This window comes from Miniopterus natalensis, chromosome 8 (assembly GCF_054644295.1).
Source record: "Miniopterus natalensis isolate mMinNat1 chromosome 8, mMinNat1.hap1, whole genome shotgun sequence".
Taxonomy (NCBI): Eukaryota; Metazoa; Chordata; class Mammalia; order Chiroptera; family Miniopteridae; genus Miniopterus; species Miniopterus natalensis.
The window spans coordinates 51,464,368-51,481,449 of record NC_142088.1 but is presented as its reverse complement, the minus strand read 5'-3'; the positions used below and the strand labels follow the sequence as shown (position 1 = coordinate 51,481,449).

General features: G+C 39.2%; 1 protein-coding gene across 2 annotated transcripts in view; it reads right to left on the bottom strand.

Moving 5' to 3' along the window:
• The window catches only part of ACVR1 (activin A receptor type 1), a 121,638-nt gene that overhangs the window by 12,881 nt on the left and 91,675 nt on the right, over positions 1–17,082 (bottom strand). For both annotated transcript variants that reach the window (XM_087819842.1, XM_087819841.1), the window contains exons 6-9: positions 16,907–17,006; positions 12,793–12,939; positions 4,800–5,075; positions 714–911 (exon numbers count right to left, since the gene is read on the bottom strand). In XM_087819842.1, the coding sequence (XP_087675968.1) occupies positions 714–911; positions 4,800–5,075; positions 12,793–12,939; positions 16,907–17,006 (721 nt within the window). The remainder of the gene's footprint in view (positions 1–713; positions 912–4,799; positions 5,076–12,792; positions 12,940–16,906; positions 17,007–17,082) is intronic.

Genomic DNA, 17,082 nt, shown 5'->3' with positions numbered 1-17,082 from the left:
GGGCACGTGCTAATTGAAAAGAGTATACTCAGTGCTTTCGGAATACAATGTAGTTGAAGTAAAGTTCAACAAAGTATTTGTGGCTGATTTGGACACATGAAAGACAAGAGTAAGAATTTATTGTAGGGGATGCTGGTAAAAATGATTGATATATGCTTCCCTAATTGCCAAGGCAACACCATTTCATAAAACTTACTTCCAAGTGTACCAGCAAAAGCTACCTACTCAGGGCTCCCTGAAGTTCAGCTTCACTTATACAGCCTGCTTCTTACAAAGGAATGAATCTGAAAGTACAACCTGAGCCTTTTCTCAATAATCTAAACTTAGGTAAAAATATCTAAAATAGCAGAATTTGCCCTGAGATTTACTTGAGCATTCTTCCCACGTTAAACCTCACCTGTGAGAAGAGCAAAGGAGAGAAGATAGGAAGAAGGCAGAATGGGGGGGGGGGGGGGGGGGCAAGGAAGGGAGGGAGGGAATATGGACTAATCAAAAGAAAAAAACAAGGAATAGCTAATATTGTTTTTCAACCATCATTTCCTCTTGTGCAGTTAAAATACAATGCCTACCAGTCATAAGTCAAATATAGATGCTGGCAGCTTGACTAGGAGTCAAGGAACGACGTGGACTTAAATATCCTTTTTGCCCTTTAGAGGGTAGCAGAATCAACAGGACTTGAACAAGGACGATATTGTATTTGATCAGATACCTACCATTGCTCACCATCCGCCTGGCCACTTCCCACAAGACAAGTCCGAAAGCCCAAATGTCGACTCTCTTGTAAGAATCAAAGCAGTCCACCTGGATGGTTTCATCCAAGACTTCAGGGGCCATATACCGTTTGGTGCCCACTCTTGGGTTGTTCCCCACGTCGAGCTGATTGGTGCTCTGGGAATGCATGACTGCCAGGCCTGAGAGGAAGAAGACAACAGTGTCCATCAGCTCACTTCCTTTCTCAGAGAGTTGCCCATGAATTTTAAAGCCACCCCAATCACAAGCACCCTCTTGTGGTACCTGGGTCACTGTTGCATTACACCCAGAGTAACCTGTGGAGTGCCCACTGTGATGGCTTCTGTGAGAGCAGGACAATGGACTGTTGTCAGAAACATTCTGACGCTGTTAGGTTAACACACATATGAATGTCTGAGACATAAAGTTCTAGGTACATAATGAACTAATATACCAAACCAAGATGAGGCTGGTGTTTGAAGTCCACAGAAAAACAGGTTCACATCTTAAATGGGAGCCTCAAAGTGGCTTAACAAGAAGCAAATTACACTCTCAAGCTCCAGCATAGCTCCCACTGCAATCACAAATTTCACAGAGTGGAAGACAGAGAATTCGAGATAATTTATCACTACAGAAAGGGCCGCTCCATCCCTAAATGACCAGCTGCTCACCTGGACAATAACGCTGACCTAACCACAGGCCTTTCTCTTTAGTCACGTGTACAGAGAACATTAAACTGGACTGCAATTCAAAGCACAATTTTCGTGTTAAATGGTTTTGAAGCACTTTCCTAAAACCATGACTCATTTCAGAATTTCTCAGTCAATTAGAGAGACCTGGCACTCTTCACAGACCAGGGGATTAGACAGATACGTGCATGGCTTACTGGCAAATGGAATTACTTTTTGATGTATATGCAGACCAACTGGAAAGGATTCTTGTAACACTCAAAATAATGAAAAATGCCAAAGTGGAACAAGCAGCCCCTGTAAACCTTTAACCCAACGATCCTTTGGGGATCCCTCAAGGCATCTATGGAGGATGCTTCTCTTCCTACTCCATGGCTCTAGATGTGTGGGGTCATGATGCCGTATAATGCCAGGGAGAGAGCACATATGTTATCAGCCTTGATAACCAGCAAAGGTATCGGGAACTGCATTAGATTAAATCAGACGGTTCCCCTTTCCCTTATTTTTATCATCAACCCCAAGATTCTGTGGCCACTGGGAACATTTCCCAAATCATATGTGCCCCTCCACCATCTCCAGTACCAAAGAGTCAAAATTAACAATATCAAAAAGGTGCAGTTTAAATGGAGCAGGGAACTAGCTGTGGTGATTTAAAAATAAGGCCGCAAGTTTTTTGAAACATCTTCAAGAGGTGAAGCTCAGTTCCCCATGCCTGGAGTGTGGGCTGGACTATCAAGCAGAAGTTGGCAGAACTGAGTGTATGTCTTCAAAATTAGGACATAAAAAGCATTATGACTATGGCTTCCTATTTGTTCCCTCAGCTCACTCATCCATCGTGTCATGGGGACAGCCCCGTGGAGAGACCCACATGTTGAGGAGCTGAGACCACCTGTCACAGCCATGTGAGTGAGCCAGCCTGGAAGTTCCTCCAGCCCCGATCAAGCCTTCAGATGCCTGCAGCCCTGACAGACGGCTTGACTGTTACCCCCCTGAGATCCCGAGGAAGAACCAGAGAGCTGAGTCATCCCAAATCCTCCCTCAGAGGCCTGTGTGAGGTAATACATTTGTAGTATTTTAAGCTGCTAAATTTTAGAGGTAATTTGTTACCCAGTAGTAGATAATTATTAAACTAAATAAAAAGACAAAACAGCCAAATGCAGTGTGTGAACCTTGGCTGAATTCTTATTTGCAAAAAAACTGAAAATTAAATGATATTAAATCATTTTATTAAATTAAATGACATTAAAGAATTATCATTAATTTGTGGGTGTACTATACGGTGATTATGCAGGAGATATATTTTGAAGTATTTTTAGGGGATGCATTATGAAGTATTTGGGAATCATGTTGTAATGCCTGCAACTTATTTTTAAGTGAATTAGCAAATATATACACAGCCACATATAGATAAACAAAATATGGCAAAATTTTAACAGTTGTTAAATCTAGGTGTTGTAGATATGAATGATCATTGTACTTTTCTTTCAACCTTTCTGTATGTTTGAATATTTTATAATAAAAAGTTAGAAAAATAAAAAGAATATGAGTATTTTTGCTAGAATACTGGTATTTTTGCAGTATTAATAGAGCATGATTTCTAACAAGTGATCCTTAATTGCTGTGTATAAAGTAAAAATTACATTCAAAGTGTGATCTTACAGGCGCCATCTCCTGTACTGTGGATCTACTCCCAGGAATAATGACCCCTGTACACAGATTTCTGCACAAATCCATGTATCTAAAAGAAATGTAGCTGAAGAATGAACTAATTAAACTTACTGCAAAACTCCTTTCACTGCCTCCCCACCAAGTCCCATAAACCAAACCCAATTTGTCCATCTTCCCTAGACCACTGAACTGTAACTGTGGCTACCATTTAAATGCTTTTATTTCCCAAATGTTTATAATAATTTCTGAATCTTAGAAGAATCCTGTGAGGTAGACATAATTGATTTACTAACATGAACAATACATAAGCACACTATCATGAAAATTTCAAGTAATACGTAAGTTCAGTGCACAGCGTCAAACACTGAGGTCCCCTTGCTAAGCCTCCCACCTTTGCACAGAGTGTAAGCAGGCCAGCTCTTAGGGCACATAAACAGACAGATGAAAAGGCCTGCATAGAAATACAGAGTGAACAACTAGGAAACCCATCACCCTGGCTCCAAAAGCCATGGCACAGCCATAAAGTCTCCAACACCACAACTAACACTGCGCACAGGAACCATTAGGGCCATGCCCTTTCAGGGCTGTCCTAAATATTTTTCTTCTCATACTTGGAAAACATTGTAAAATGATTTCACAATGTGAAAGAAAAGACTTTTAAGTGATTCAAAAGAAATAAATTTCCCTGACATGCCAAATCCTTGTGTTTAAAACCAAAAAATAAATTTTGTCATTTATATAATATTGTCTACACCTTTATCAGTCTACCAGTAACTACAATGATATGAATATAAACCATTTTTAATCAATTTGAGTGAGGACATCTATTGTCCACTGAAATGAATACCTAATATTACTATTCAGTTCTCATTAGCAGTTATTCAGCCAATATTTCAGGGGTCTAGGGTGAATATGGCTTCATATACAATGTCACTAAAAAATAAAAATAACCTTACTTATAATGTAATTAAAGCTACACTAAGCATTACCTTAACACCGTAAGAATGAGATATCCTAGCAGGGAAAATGGTAAACTGGTTCAGGGATTTTTTTTTCCTCTTTCTTGATTGATAATTTTGCCCTGGTTACAGAAGAATAACTTTAACTATTTTTAAGACAAACACATTCCATATGCTGTCTGTGCGCACCTACTTGAGTAAAGGGTTGTAAAATCAAAATGCAACAGTATGGTGGCCTTTCAGAGAGGGCTGGGGCAAGGACTCACTGCGAGAGCAGGAGGGGACGGTCTAAAATAATGGGAAAGTCTGTGTCTCGATATGGATTTGAATTTTACAGCATTTGCCAAAACCCTGAGAGTGTATACTTAAGATCTGTGCATTTCCCATGAAATTTAAAAATTTTACCTATAAAAAACAAATAATGAACTCTAGAGAATGATATAATGGTATGCATGCTGAAGTCTTTGAAGGGAAGAGCTCTTTTGTCTGCAATTTACACTGAAATTATCAAAGATTAAGAAGGATTTATGAATAGGGAATACACAGATATGTGATAAAGCTTAAGAACAGTAAAATATTAATGGGAGAATCTAGGTGGTTGTGAAGCAGTTGTTTACTATGAAGTTGTTTTAATTTGTCTGCATGCTTGAAATTTTTCACAACAAAATGCTGGCAGGGAAAGGAGGCAACCTTGTTAACATGGGAATACAACAAAAGTGAAAACAGAAATTAAAAAATATTTGTAAAAATTTACCCAAATCTGCTATGCAACACTGTCCATTCTTCTTAACCAGGATGTTTTTGCTTTTTAAATCTCGATGAGCAATTGCTGGTTTCCCTTGGGTCCCAAATATCTCTATGTGCAAATGTGCGAGACCACTAGCTATGGACAGCACTATTCGCAGGCAGCTAACTGTATCCAGAGTAGTAAGCTGAAGATAGTCGTACAACGATCCCATTTCATGGTAATGTGTGATTAACCACAACTGGGTACTGGAGTGTCTTGATGTCATGTCAGAAGCAATGAAACCTAGAGAGAGCAAGAACAAAATTAAACAAATGTGAGAATTCTACATTATAGCTTTTAGTATCCAGAAATAATGACCCACACAGTAGACATCATTTATAACAAAAAATAATTAAACTAACCAACTGCCATGAAAGGAGGTTTACAGAAGTATCAACAAAGAAAAATTACAGTATTTATCCCTAAAAAGGGTACTGCTAATGAATAGGAAAATTTCATATTCATTTCCATGGTAAAATAATCCTTTTAAAAATATTTTACATTGCATTAAGATTCAAATAGAAATATTTTTTTGTGCTTACCCATAATGATAGTGCCAAACTCTTCACACACTGATATTCCAAGCACAAATTATTCATCATTACCCAAAAAGAACAGAAACCTGGAACCTAGACATCTGTGTTCTAGTCCTGACTCTGCCTATGATTTGCTGTGTAATACTAACAACTCATTTAGGCTCTTTGGAGTCTCTATCCTCAATTGTAAAATAAAGGGGTCAGTTTATGTTAAATGAGTGAGATTCATCAAATAAAAAAAGGAACCAATGAATATAACAAACATCTATGGCACTCTTTGTCAATCACACAGGAAACTCAAGATAACAGTGTTTGCTAGAAAAGAAGACATATAAAAAGGAAAAAATTACAACATGCTGTGAAAAGTATTATAATATATATCTGCAAAGGGCACGATGAGCCCAGGCTAGGGAATCATAATAATTCAGACCAGATGCTCCAATAGGCTTCCATCAGGAAGTGACAACTGGCCTTGAAGAGAAGTGAAAATTGACAGACATAGATAAAGAGATAGGAAGAAACTTTTCTAGATATTTTGTGGGGACTTTTGAGCACATGAATGAACGACAGAAGTCAGAGGCACTTCCTAACCTATGGAGTAAATTTTGATATGTGTGCTTGTCTCTTGCTACTGAAGTGCTTTTCTAGCATTACTCCTCTGAATATATTTTATATTAATATCTTTCTATATTTTATATAGAGAAGACTAATGCTGGAAAAGCACTGCTGTGCTTTTAATATATATATTATATGGAACATATATATATTATGTATCTATACTACAGTATACAGGGTGGAGCAAATGTAGGTTTACAGTTGTTCATATGGAAATACAATAATTAATAAATAATAACACAAGAATAAACTATTTCTCATATTCACAACCATAAACCTACTTTTGCCTCACCCTGTATATTATAACATTTTATAATATATGTATTTATTATAACATATAGTATGTTATATATATCATATATATGAACATATGGATAATAAAGTTTGGGACATATAAATAGAAGATAAAATTTTTTTAAAAGGCAGATATGGCTTAAGAATTAAATGACTTGCTAAAGTGTAAAGTAAAAAAAAAAATGCATAAAATGTCTTACCATCACATAGTACTTTGTGAAAATTTACATCACTTTCACATATATTTTCTCATGGGATTTTCCTTAATAGATCAGTAAGACATATCACTATACTCATTCGAGAAATAATGAAGTTGCTGCTGGGAGATGCCAAGAATCACAAAGCTATTACATTGCAGCAGACCCCAAGTTTGGTGCTGGCTGTCTTAGTACACCATACCTTGCGTAGGTAGCTCTGGAAACAAAGAAAGGTCTTCTATTTGACCAGCATCGTCAACACTGGAAGCAGCTATTAATTACTGAGTGCTAACAATGTGCCAAGCACTTCACATGCAGTCCTCCAATAACCACATGAAATAGGCAGATTACATCCCTGATGTTAAGGTCCTGACATTAAGGTCAGTAATGGTCCTTGGCAGTCTGGCTCTAGAACCCATACTCTCACCCCCAAACAAGCTGACTTAGAGAAAGATGAGTTGACATTTGTACCCATGGAACATCTGTAAAGGGAACTGAATAACATTTCCACACTTTGATTTCCTGCTCCTTTCTCCCTCTTCCTCTGACACGGGTCCTACAGCCAGTCTTAGTCTCTCACTCTCTAGTCTGTCTTTGTCTCCACAGAGCTGTTTCTCCTGGAGCCCTTAGCTGGCCATAACCTGAATCAAAATGTGTCCTTATACATCAGTAATTCTTACCCAAGGAAATGTTTCTGCTTTATCATTTTAAATCACATATTAATCTTTAATGGCTTTCCCAAAAGTAAATAGCCCAAAATATAAAAGCATCACTCAAAAGAATTAAATTACTGCTTTATACTTGGGCAGCCTCTACTGATTTCTCTGCCAGAGGGAGAGCAACCCTTAATTAAATAAATAAGTAACAAATAAAATTTTATTTTCTCACCTTCCCTAAGCCCCCTAGGTCTTAAGGAAGGATTTTTGTCTGTCCCATTAATTATGCTCTAGATCAGCAATTTTCAACCAGTGTACCACCAGAATTTTTAAAACATGCAATACCTGACTATTTAGTAAGGAGCACTGACCTCTTTTCCCTTAGATTGTCAAATAAAGAAATGACAACAGCCAACACAACAACAGTCTGCTGTAAATGCTCTGTCCATAAATACATAGGTCATATAACAGAATTGCATCTTAATGGTCATGTCACATAATAAAGTTGCACCTCATTGGTTAATTCTTGGTATCAGAAATCCTTATATACAAGCATAGGCACCTGATTTTTTTAAAAAGTCATTTCAGAGCAGAAAAGGTTAGGTAATTACTATTATTATTATTTTGTAAATCAATAAAAATTATACCTATTTTTTGTCATATAGGCAAAAAATATATTTTTGGTGTGCCCCAGAATTTTAGTAATTAGTTTATGTGTGCCATGAGATGAAAAAGGTTGAAAATCACTGCTCTAGACCTTCAGGAAAAATAACTTTTAAACAAATAAGATTCAAAAAACTATTTATCTTTCAGATGTGAATTATATTACTACATTCTCTTCAAAATGCCAGAGCATTTTTATAAGATATTTGCATTTTGCATCAAAGCGCTCAACTCTTTGTGGAGGTTGAATAGGTGCCTATATGTTGGCACTCTGGCACAGCCACCAGATGGGTTCGTAACAGGGAGAGTAGGTAAGCTGGGCAAAAAGCCTCTTATTAACCAATGTCATCCTCCCAGGCTCAAGAGCTAAAATAAAACACAAAGTCTTAAGTGAAGTAATCAGTGGTCCTTGGGAGCTTCTCACTGGTGACTCTCCCAGGAACCAGGCACTGGGTAGCTGAGGAATGAGACCACCACACAGTGGAGCGTAGTGTTGAGTGTAGGGCCCCAGAGCCGCACTACTGGTTCCCACACTGATTCCACCTTCCCAAGCTGGGTGATCTCACGCAACTCACATAAAATCTCCACCTTGGTTTCCTCATTTATAAGACATGAATAACATCATAATCTACCTTAAAGGGTTATTGTGAGAATAAAAGGGTTATTAGATACAAGATACTTCCTATGATGCCTAACACATAGTAAGTGTTCAAGAGTAGTTGGTTATTATTATTATATTAAAATAGCCCAGGGTTCAATGAAAACCAAATGATTTTGTAATTTAATATCTTTCGTGGGTAGTTTCCTTTACTCTCCATTGATCCCCAGAAATTATGGCTGATTAAAATGTTAGGTAGTACCTTTTAAGAGCAGGAGAGGGTTCTGAAGACGGAGGATGGTGATTGTCACACACCGTGAACAGTACTATGTTACACTGGGCTGTACATTTCACTTAGTATGGTTAAAATGGTAAATTTCATGTTCTGTATTTTTTACAATTTTTTAAAAAGAGTGTAAGATAAGACTTTGGAGTAAAATTCTCAACCTCTTTGGGTCTGGGAGAGCAATGAAGAAAAGAATGCACTGAGATATACGATTCTGGCCTAAAGTCACACACAGAGGGCCTCAATGGTGCTGAGAGCAGAAACCAGTTTCCCAAATTCCCACTGCACAACACAGCCTACCATTACTCACTCATCTGCTGACTTCTGCACCAGACACAGCAAAAAGAAGAGCTGAAGTCCAAACTAGTCCATTTGAAAGATACTGTTTTACAAGTATAATTAGGAAGATGAGCAGTGAGGGCCCAGAGCTTTACGTGTATGCATTTGTGTGTGTGTGTGTGTGTGTGTGCACGCGCGCGCGATGTATTTATGTATTTGTGTCTGTAATTTAATTATGTATTTTGGGAAGCTAGAGTTAGCAATACTCAAGGGAGGAGGGAAATCATGATCTGATATTCAAAACACAATACGCTCTTTTAATAGAGAAGAAAATGATCACAGAAAGCCTTAAAATCTCTACATCCAGGAAACTGGCAAAGCAGGGAAAGAAGTTTAACAAAAGAGGTTGTGCATTTCTACAAGCTTTCTCAATTAAAAGGACTACACAGTAAGATCAATCCATTGGCTGTAATTATGATGAAGGTAGAAAGAGCTCATGAATTCAGAATTTCCGGGATCACTGGTAATAAGAAATGGGAAATGTTTTGCCCTCTGTGATCACACTAAGGAAACCTAACTTCTCTCATGAGTTATACTGCAAAGGTAACTTTCAAACTTCCCTTGTGATTAAATCCAATCTAATAAATATTTACTGAGCATCTACCATGTGTAGTGTAGTCCTCTCCTCAGTGCTGAATGTGAAAGCAAAAACGATGGAAATAATTCTTGTCCTCATTGTACAATGGATTGGTATCATAGGTCATTTAACATAACTGCGTGGATCAAGTGACTATTTGCATAGCACACTAATATCTAGAGCACTTTGCTCAATGAGCCTGGGAGCTCCATGAGAATGAGAGGGGATGCCCAAATATGCCCTTCCTTCAATGAGTCTCAGACCCCCATGCTTCTTTGCAAATGTGCATCTGCCAATTAAGAGTAATTCTAATTCTAACATTTAAAGCAAAGTACTTCTTGTACCGCTCGGCTTCTGATACAACCAATGCTTTATCTGTTGCACAACTTCATTCTTTTCCAGTATGAGAAAAAAAATTGAGGGACTGCAAGGTAATTTTGACTGTTGATGAATTTTCACCTCATACCCTGACTCTATACTGAGAAGCAACTCTATGACTATATGACCATCTAGCCAACTACAAAGTAGGGTACAGAACTGTTATTAAGAGTTAGACTACCCAGGGTGATTCTCAGCTCCACTGTTCCATCTGCTGGGTGATGTTAACTTCTGTGTACCTCAGTCACCTCATCAGTTAAAACTGGGGAAACAAGAGTACCTACCCTCTTATGGTTGTGGTGAAGATTAAATGGGAAAATGCACATAACTGCTAGCAACTAGTCATTATCCTTGCCATTGCCATCATTACTGTTGTTACACAAGGCAATGTGTGATAAGAGTTACAGCAGAGGTTCAAAGTGATAGGTGCAGAAAAGCACAATTAAATCTACTGGGAGACACTGGAGGGAACTGAGATGTTGTGATGGAAGAAGGTGTGGTTTGGAGGGTAGGACAGAGGTAGTAGGTGATCAAGAACAGTATGAACAAAGGCGCAGAAACCTGAATGCTCACGGCACTCCCATGGAAGGGCGAACATCGAAAGTGGCTCCATGTGGGTATGTGTACAGGATGCTTCAGAGACTCCTTGGACCCAAAATAGGGAGTCTGGAGTGCCAGGCCCAGAAGTCACAATTGTTGCAAGCAATGTGAGAGTCATCGAAGATACTTTGTGCAGGAGTATCTCAGCTCCCCAGTGGAAGATATCTCATTGTAGAGAGACGGATTGGAAAGGAGAGACCAAGAACAATACAGGTAAAGAGGATTTGGTGATATGGCTAGGGCCCAAGGGCAAAGGGAAGGGGGAAAATCAACAGCAGAAAGTAAGACAAATTCGAGATGGAACATACCACCATACTGCTGGAGCAAAGCTTTGGACAACTGTCAAACCATTCTTTGCAGATACCTTGGCTCAGGTTTAATACTAAGTTGCAGTACAGTCATGCACCGCTTAACGACAGGGATCTACATTCTGAGAAATGTGTTGTTAGGCAATTTCATCATTGTGTGTACATCATACAGTGTACTTAGATGGTGTGGACTACCACACACCTAGGCTATATCGTATAGCCTCTTGCTCCTAGGATACAAACCTGTACAGCATGTTACTGTACTGAATGCTGCCAGCAATTATAACACATTAGTATTTGTGTATCTGAACATATCTAAACATGAGGCAGGTACAGGAAAAATGTGTTATAAAACATAAAATATGGTACACCTGTATAGAGTACTTAACATGAATGGAGCTAGCACGACAGGAACTTGCTCTGGGTGAGTAGCGAGTGAGTGAGTGAGTGATGAGTGAACGTGAAGGCCCAGGACACTACTATAGATTTTATAAACACTATACACTTAGGCTACACTAAATTGATAAAATAACATGAGATTAAATCAAGCACAAGAGAAAATGATGCAATCAAGAGACACAGTAAACACAGAAAATATGAGGCTGCTGCTTGCATAACATGGCATACTGTTTTACCATAAACTTTTTTTTTATAAGGAGAAAGAGTACACTCTAAAATAATGATAAAGTCTAGTGTAGTAAATACAGAAACCAGTAACACAGTGCTCATTATCAAGTATTACGTACTGTACATAACTGCATGTGCTATACTTTTATAGGACTGGTAGTGCAGTAGGTTTGTTTACACCACATCAACACAAAAATGTGAGTAATGTGTTGTGCTACAATGTTTCCATAGGTACAATGTCAGGGCGATAGGAATTTTCCGGTCATTATAATGTTATGGGACCACTACTGTTTATGTTGTCCGTCACTGACTGAAATTTATACCCCACACGACTGTACTAGAATAGAAATAAATTCTGCCAACAGTTTTGCATATGCCAAGCCTAATCCAATAGCCACGAAATGGTCAAATCTATCTTATACAGGTCAAACGCTATACGAACTTTATATCCACCAATAAAAAGAACACCAGGATCGGGGTTCGATTCCCGGTCAGGGCACATGCCCGGGTTGTGGGCTCGATCAATGACTCTCTCATCATTGATGTTTCTATCTCTCTCTCTCTCCCTCTCCTTTCCTTTCTCTGAAATCAATAAAGATATATTTAAAAAACAAAAAAATGGCACGCCAGGCAGCATTCATCATGGGTGTAATTAGTATTAACACATTTACAGAAACTTTTCAAACACAGAGAAGTCAATGGACACAAGGAATATTCTCACCCTTCATACTTCCACAGCAGTATTTCAATGAGCTCTTCATATATTTCACAAATGTTTTTAAGCTTTAGTTTCCAAATTAAAATGTATGCTAAATCCCTCTGTAAATCTGGGCTTTAAAAAAATGATGCCTAGTTTCAGGGAATGTGCATTTAATTACGACATCCCTAGGAGCTGCAAATCTCTAGGAAATCGTCCAAAGATGTTTCTTAGTTTGATTCATGTAATAAATATTCACAAAGGGTGTGGGGTAAGTAGGACAACCAATGAAGCCAGGAAGTGAACACTATGCAGGAAATTTCTGTTGTTTAATTAACGACCTGCAGAGTAAGAACGAACAGTAACAATTTCCTTTTCATTGTCAAGAGGACCTTCAAATTTAGCTCCTTTGCAGATTTAAATAAGAAATTCGTGTTAAAAAATTAAACAGTATACAAATGCTCAAGATCCCTGTATCGCTTTTCAGGAGAGACTGGCAAATCCACATACACCAAATCAGTGAGAGCAAAGGCAGGCAAATTATTTCTTTCTAGACAAAGTTAATGAGGGGAGTTATTCTTGTACTTACCTAAAATGTTTTCATGCCTCAGCATCACAGTGTTGTACAATTCTGTTTCCCTGAACCACGACTTCTCATCCCGGGAGGAGAAGATCTTCACAGCAACATTCTCCCCTTGCCAACTGCCCCTCCACACCTCGCCATACCTGCCTTTCCCTGTGGAAAGCAGCAGAGAGGTGACATTGGACACTAGGACAGAAGAGGTGGCCAATAAAGTCTATGCCTGCAACTCTTAACCCCTCCCATTGTTTACAGGGAAAACTCAATTTCGGGATATAAATACCATAACCTTTTGCCTGTAAAGGTAGAACCTGCCCCTCCCAGCCACCCCATTGATAACAGATTAAACATCCTCAGTGTCTGCACTGTACAATTAGCTGCAAATGACCAAGTTTTACGTTTAAATTCCTCTATCAAAAGGTATGAAACGCATGTGATTTTTAAAAGCACACGAAAGTTAGTAAAAACTTAGAAAATGATACAGATGATTAGATTTCAGTGTTGTGCTGAAAGACAAAAAAAAGTGTATATGGCCTTACATATACATTTATATTTTCAAAAGGAGGCTGTCACATTTGAAATGTGTGTTCTGAAGCATTAAATAGGAACTCACACACAAGCACACAAAAAACAACACTGTGAAGGAGATCGACAAGCAGTCACTGCCATCCCTAAAGGATTTCTTGGCGGAGGACATGGTTCAAAAGAGGATTTGCAAAGTCTTAAACACATAATCCCAGAACAGTTCTGATTTCTGACATTGGTCATGGGTATTTGCCTGTGAGACAGCCCCTGCAATGCCACAAGTGGGCCACATGGAGACGACCAGTTGGAGAAGACATTTTGCAGAATGTGGTGACGTGCTGCGGAGATTCTGGTGGGTGCATGCCCCTCTCCTGCAGCAGCAACGCAACGACCAGCGTGTCAACTCCATGCTCCCCCTGCCATTATTTTCCTTAATTATAGGAAGGGGAGAGCACGGAGGTTGGGAGGAGGTAATTACCCCAAGACTCTGGGGATCAACACGGGGTATAATCAAGGGGGAAGACATATGAGGCACCTAAATAATCATGCAGCAGGAGATACAACTTGCAGTGCAGCAGGGCTTTCGACCCGGGCAAGGGGCTGCTGCGAATTAGGGCTGGTAATAAGCAGCTGTAGCACCACCTCTACAGACAGGAGCACAGCTCTTTGCTGAAAAACTAAGCCACTGAGAACCCAAACACAGAGAGAGAAAAGCATGTCTGTCTGGTGACTCACCTGAAACATAATCAAAACCACTCAATCTAGATTTCCGTATGACAAACAATGTCCCCATTAAATACCAATGACTAATCCAGAAGGATGTTAAATGTGGTAAGTGGTCGTTGTCAGCCACCATCAGGTCACACAAATAGTGTTTAGTACAAGATTTTAATAAAGTCAATTAATAAAATTAACTGCCCAGCATTTGTAGCTCAAAACGAAGGCTGGGCGAAGCTATTACAAAATCGGCTGCTAGAAAATGGTAAGCTCATCTCTTCCTGCCTTTGGTTCCCTTCCGTATCTTTAGTTGCCTTTTGTCCTCATAGTCTCTTAAGGAAGGAAAGAAAAATTTCCCAGAGAATTTCGGACATTACTATAAAGTTCCTTAAAGCCCGGCCGGGCGTGGCTCAGCGGTTGAGAGTCGACCTAGGATCCAAGCGATCGGGGTTCGATTCCTGGTCAGGGCACATGCCCGGGTTGCGGGCTCGATCCCCAGTCGGGGGCGTGCAGGAGGCAGCCGATCAATGAATCTCATCATTGATGTTTCTATCTCTCTCTCCCTCTTCTTTCCTCTCTCTGAAATCAATAAAGATATATTAAAAATAAAAAAATAAAAAATAAATAAAGTTCCTTAAAACCTTTTTTTTATTTTTTTTAAGAAAACAGAGATGGCTGTCAGGATAAGTAGAGAGAATTAAAATAAAAACCTACTTCAATGGTTTTCAAATGCTTTTATGTTGTCAAATGCTTTGTGCAAATGCATCATTATGAATATGTCCCTGAAAACAGAAGTCCTGGCCACAGAGCCCCACAAAGAGGATCCCTAAGGCCTCTGAAATTTGGGGGTTCACTGATCATCACTTAGAAAAAACTCATCTAGTCCAACTTCTTTTGCTTTTGAACAAAAAATGATAACATATTATCCAAGCAATTAATCACATACATTTTTATTTAAACTGTAGTACATGAACACTATAAGCTACTGTAAGGCACTGCTTTTATTAAAGCCTTTAGCACTAAATCAACAAAATGCTGTAACTGAATTTACATTATTTCACGAAATACTGAAGAATATCTGTGCGATCAGAAACAGTATGTATATTCAAAGGTGCAACATTATTTTGTCCCTTGGACTCTGGGGTCAATCTCCGAGGACTGACCCTGAGACCTGCTGCCCTGTGAACAGCGAGTGGCCATGGACAGGGGATGGGGTAAGTGAGATGGGAACGTGTCTCCCTTCACTGCCTTCTCACCACTACCCAGAATCCCTGGCTCATAATCAAACAGAATGTTAACTGGCACTAAAGGACAATGCTGGTTGTATGCAAGGAGCACACTTGGGACTTTTCCACTTTTATTTTCTCCACTGCAGAGAAGTGTGAAGTGGTGTTCAGAAACAGTCGCAGTAGCGGCAGACCTGGGGAAAAGGCAACAGGCTCCAGCCGGCCTCCTGTGTGCCTGAGGTGGCACTTGCTGCTTCTACTCCCTCTGCCCATCCCCCTGTCCACTACTGGGTTTAGGGGTGTCCTGGTTTCCACTAAAACAGGAAGAAAGCAGTAAAGGGAGCCACCTCCCCCAAAGCTGCTAAGTCCAGGCCAGAGTAACCAGGAGAACTCGGAGGAGAGAACAGAGCCATTGCCAACCCATTATCACTACTGTGGCGATTCCTGCATGGCATCTAAAGAAGAAATTAATGAAAACTATCATGTGGCTGGCAAATACCTGCCACAGAAAAACTAATAAAACTGAGACTTTAAAATAAAAGCATTAGGGCATCATCCCATGCACCATAAGGTTGCTGGTTTGATTCCCAGTCAGGGCACATGCCCTGGTTTCAGGCTTGATTCCTGGTACGAAGACATGCAGGAGGCAGCGATGGATGTTCTCTCACATCAATGTTTCTCTCTCTCTCCCTTACTTTCGCTCTAAAAAAAAAAAAAAAAAAAATCGATAAAAATATTTTAAAAAATTAAAAACTAAATAAAACATCAGGTTCCATCTTTCCAGGGGGAAAGCTGGCAATATATAATACAAGCCGTAAAAAAGTCTGAAATTTTGATTTAGGAACCCTAATTCCTAGGAATTTATTCTGAAGACTCAAAAGAATGAAGCAATATATACAAAATCTTTCTCAAGTAGTACTGCTAAAGAAAAATGAGCATTCAATAGCCAATTATTACACAATCCTTAAAAATATTTGTGATGTGTACAAAACGAGGGAAATGTGTGAGAGCTTAAAACTAAAAAAAGGGGATACAAATTGTACATACACTATGATTACATCTATGTGCAAATTTGTTAGTATATGGAAAAACTGTGAATAGCCATATAAATATATATATATATATATACACACACACACACACACACACACACACATATACACACACATATATATGTAATCTTGTTTAAATAAAGCAGTTATAAATGTAGACTTGGTAAATTTATTTCATTATTTTTAAAGGCAAGGGAAGAGTGAGAGGGATAGAGAATTGCAATAAGCAAGTTTATGGTCCAAAAGCTGCTTACCTTAGATCATTCAATATCTACCATCAGGAGCAGCCATGTTAATTCATGTTTCAAGTATTCCAGTCACCCCAGAGGATGTACTTGCAATTGAAAGCTTCTGACTAAGCACTCTCTCTACTAACTGGTGACAGATTCCTTTGTTCCTTTGACAAAGACTGTACAAGTTCAGGTGCTCCAACACCAGTCACACAAAGAACAGAGACATAGTCACACCACTTGGCGACCCCGCATCTCCTGACGTTTACCAAGCAACAGGAAACAAGGAACAGATTTTTTCCAAGTGCCCTCCTACTTCTAGAACCACAACTAACATTGCACATAACCTGCAAAGGAAGGGAAAATGAATTACCGACACACTCCAACAGTGTGATCTGACGAGCCACTGTTCTCTGTACCAGAAAAGGGAGACCAGAGCCGCTTCCTGACGTACACGAGTGATCCAATAAGTCCTGTGGTTCAAGACAAGGAGAAAATAAATGATTGAGAAACAGCCCTGGGTTCAGAGTACAAGCCTGCAGGGCGTTG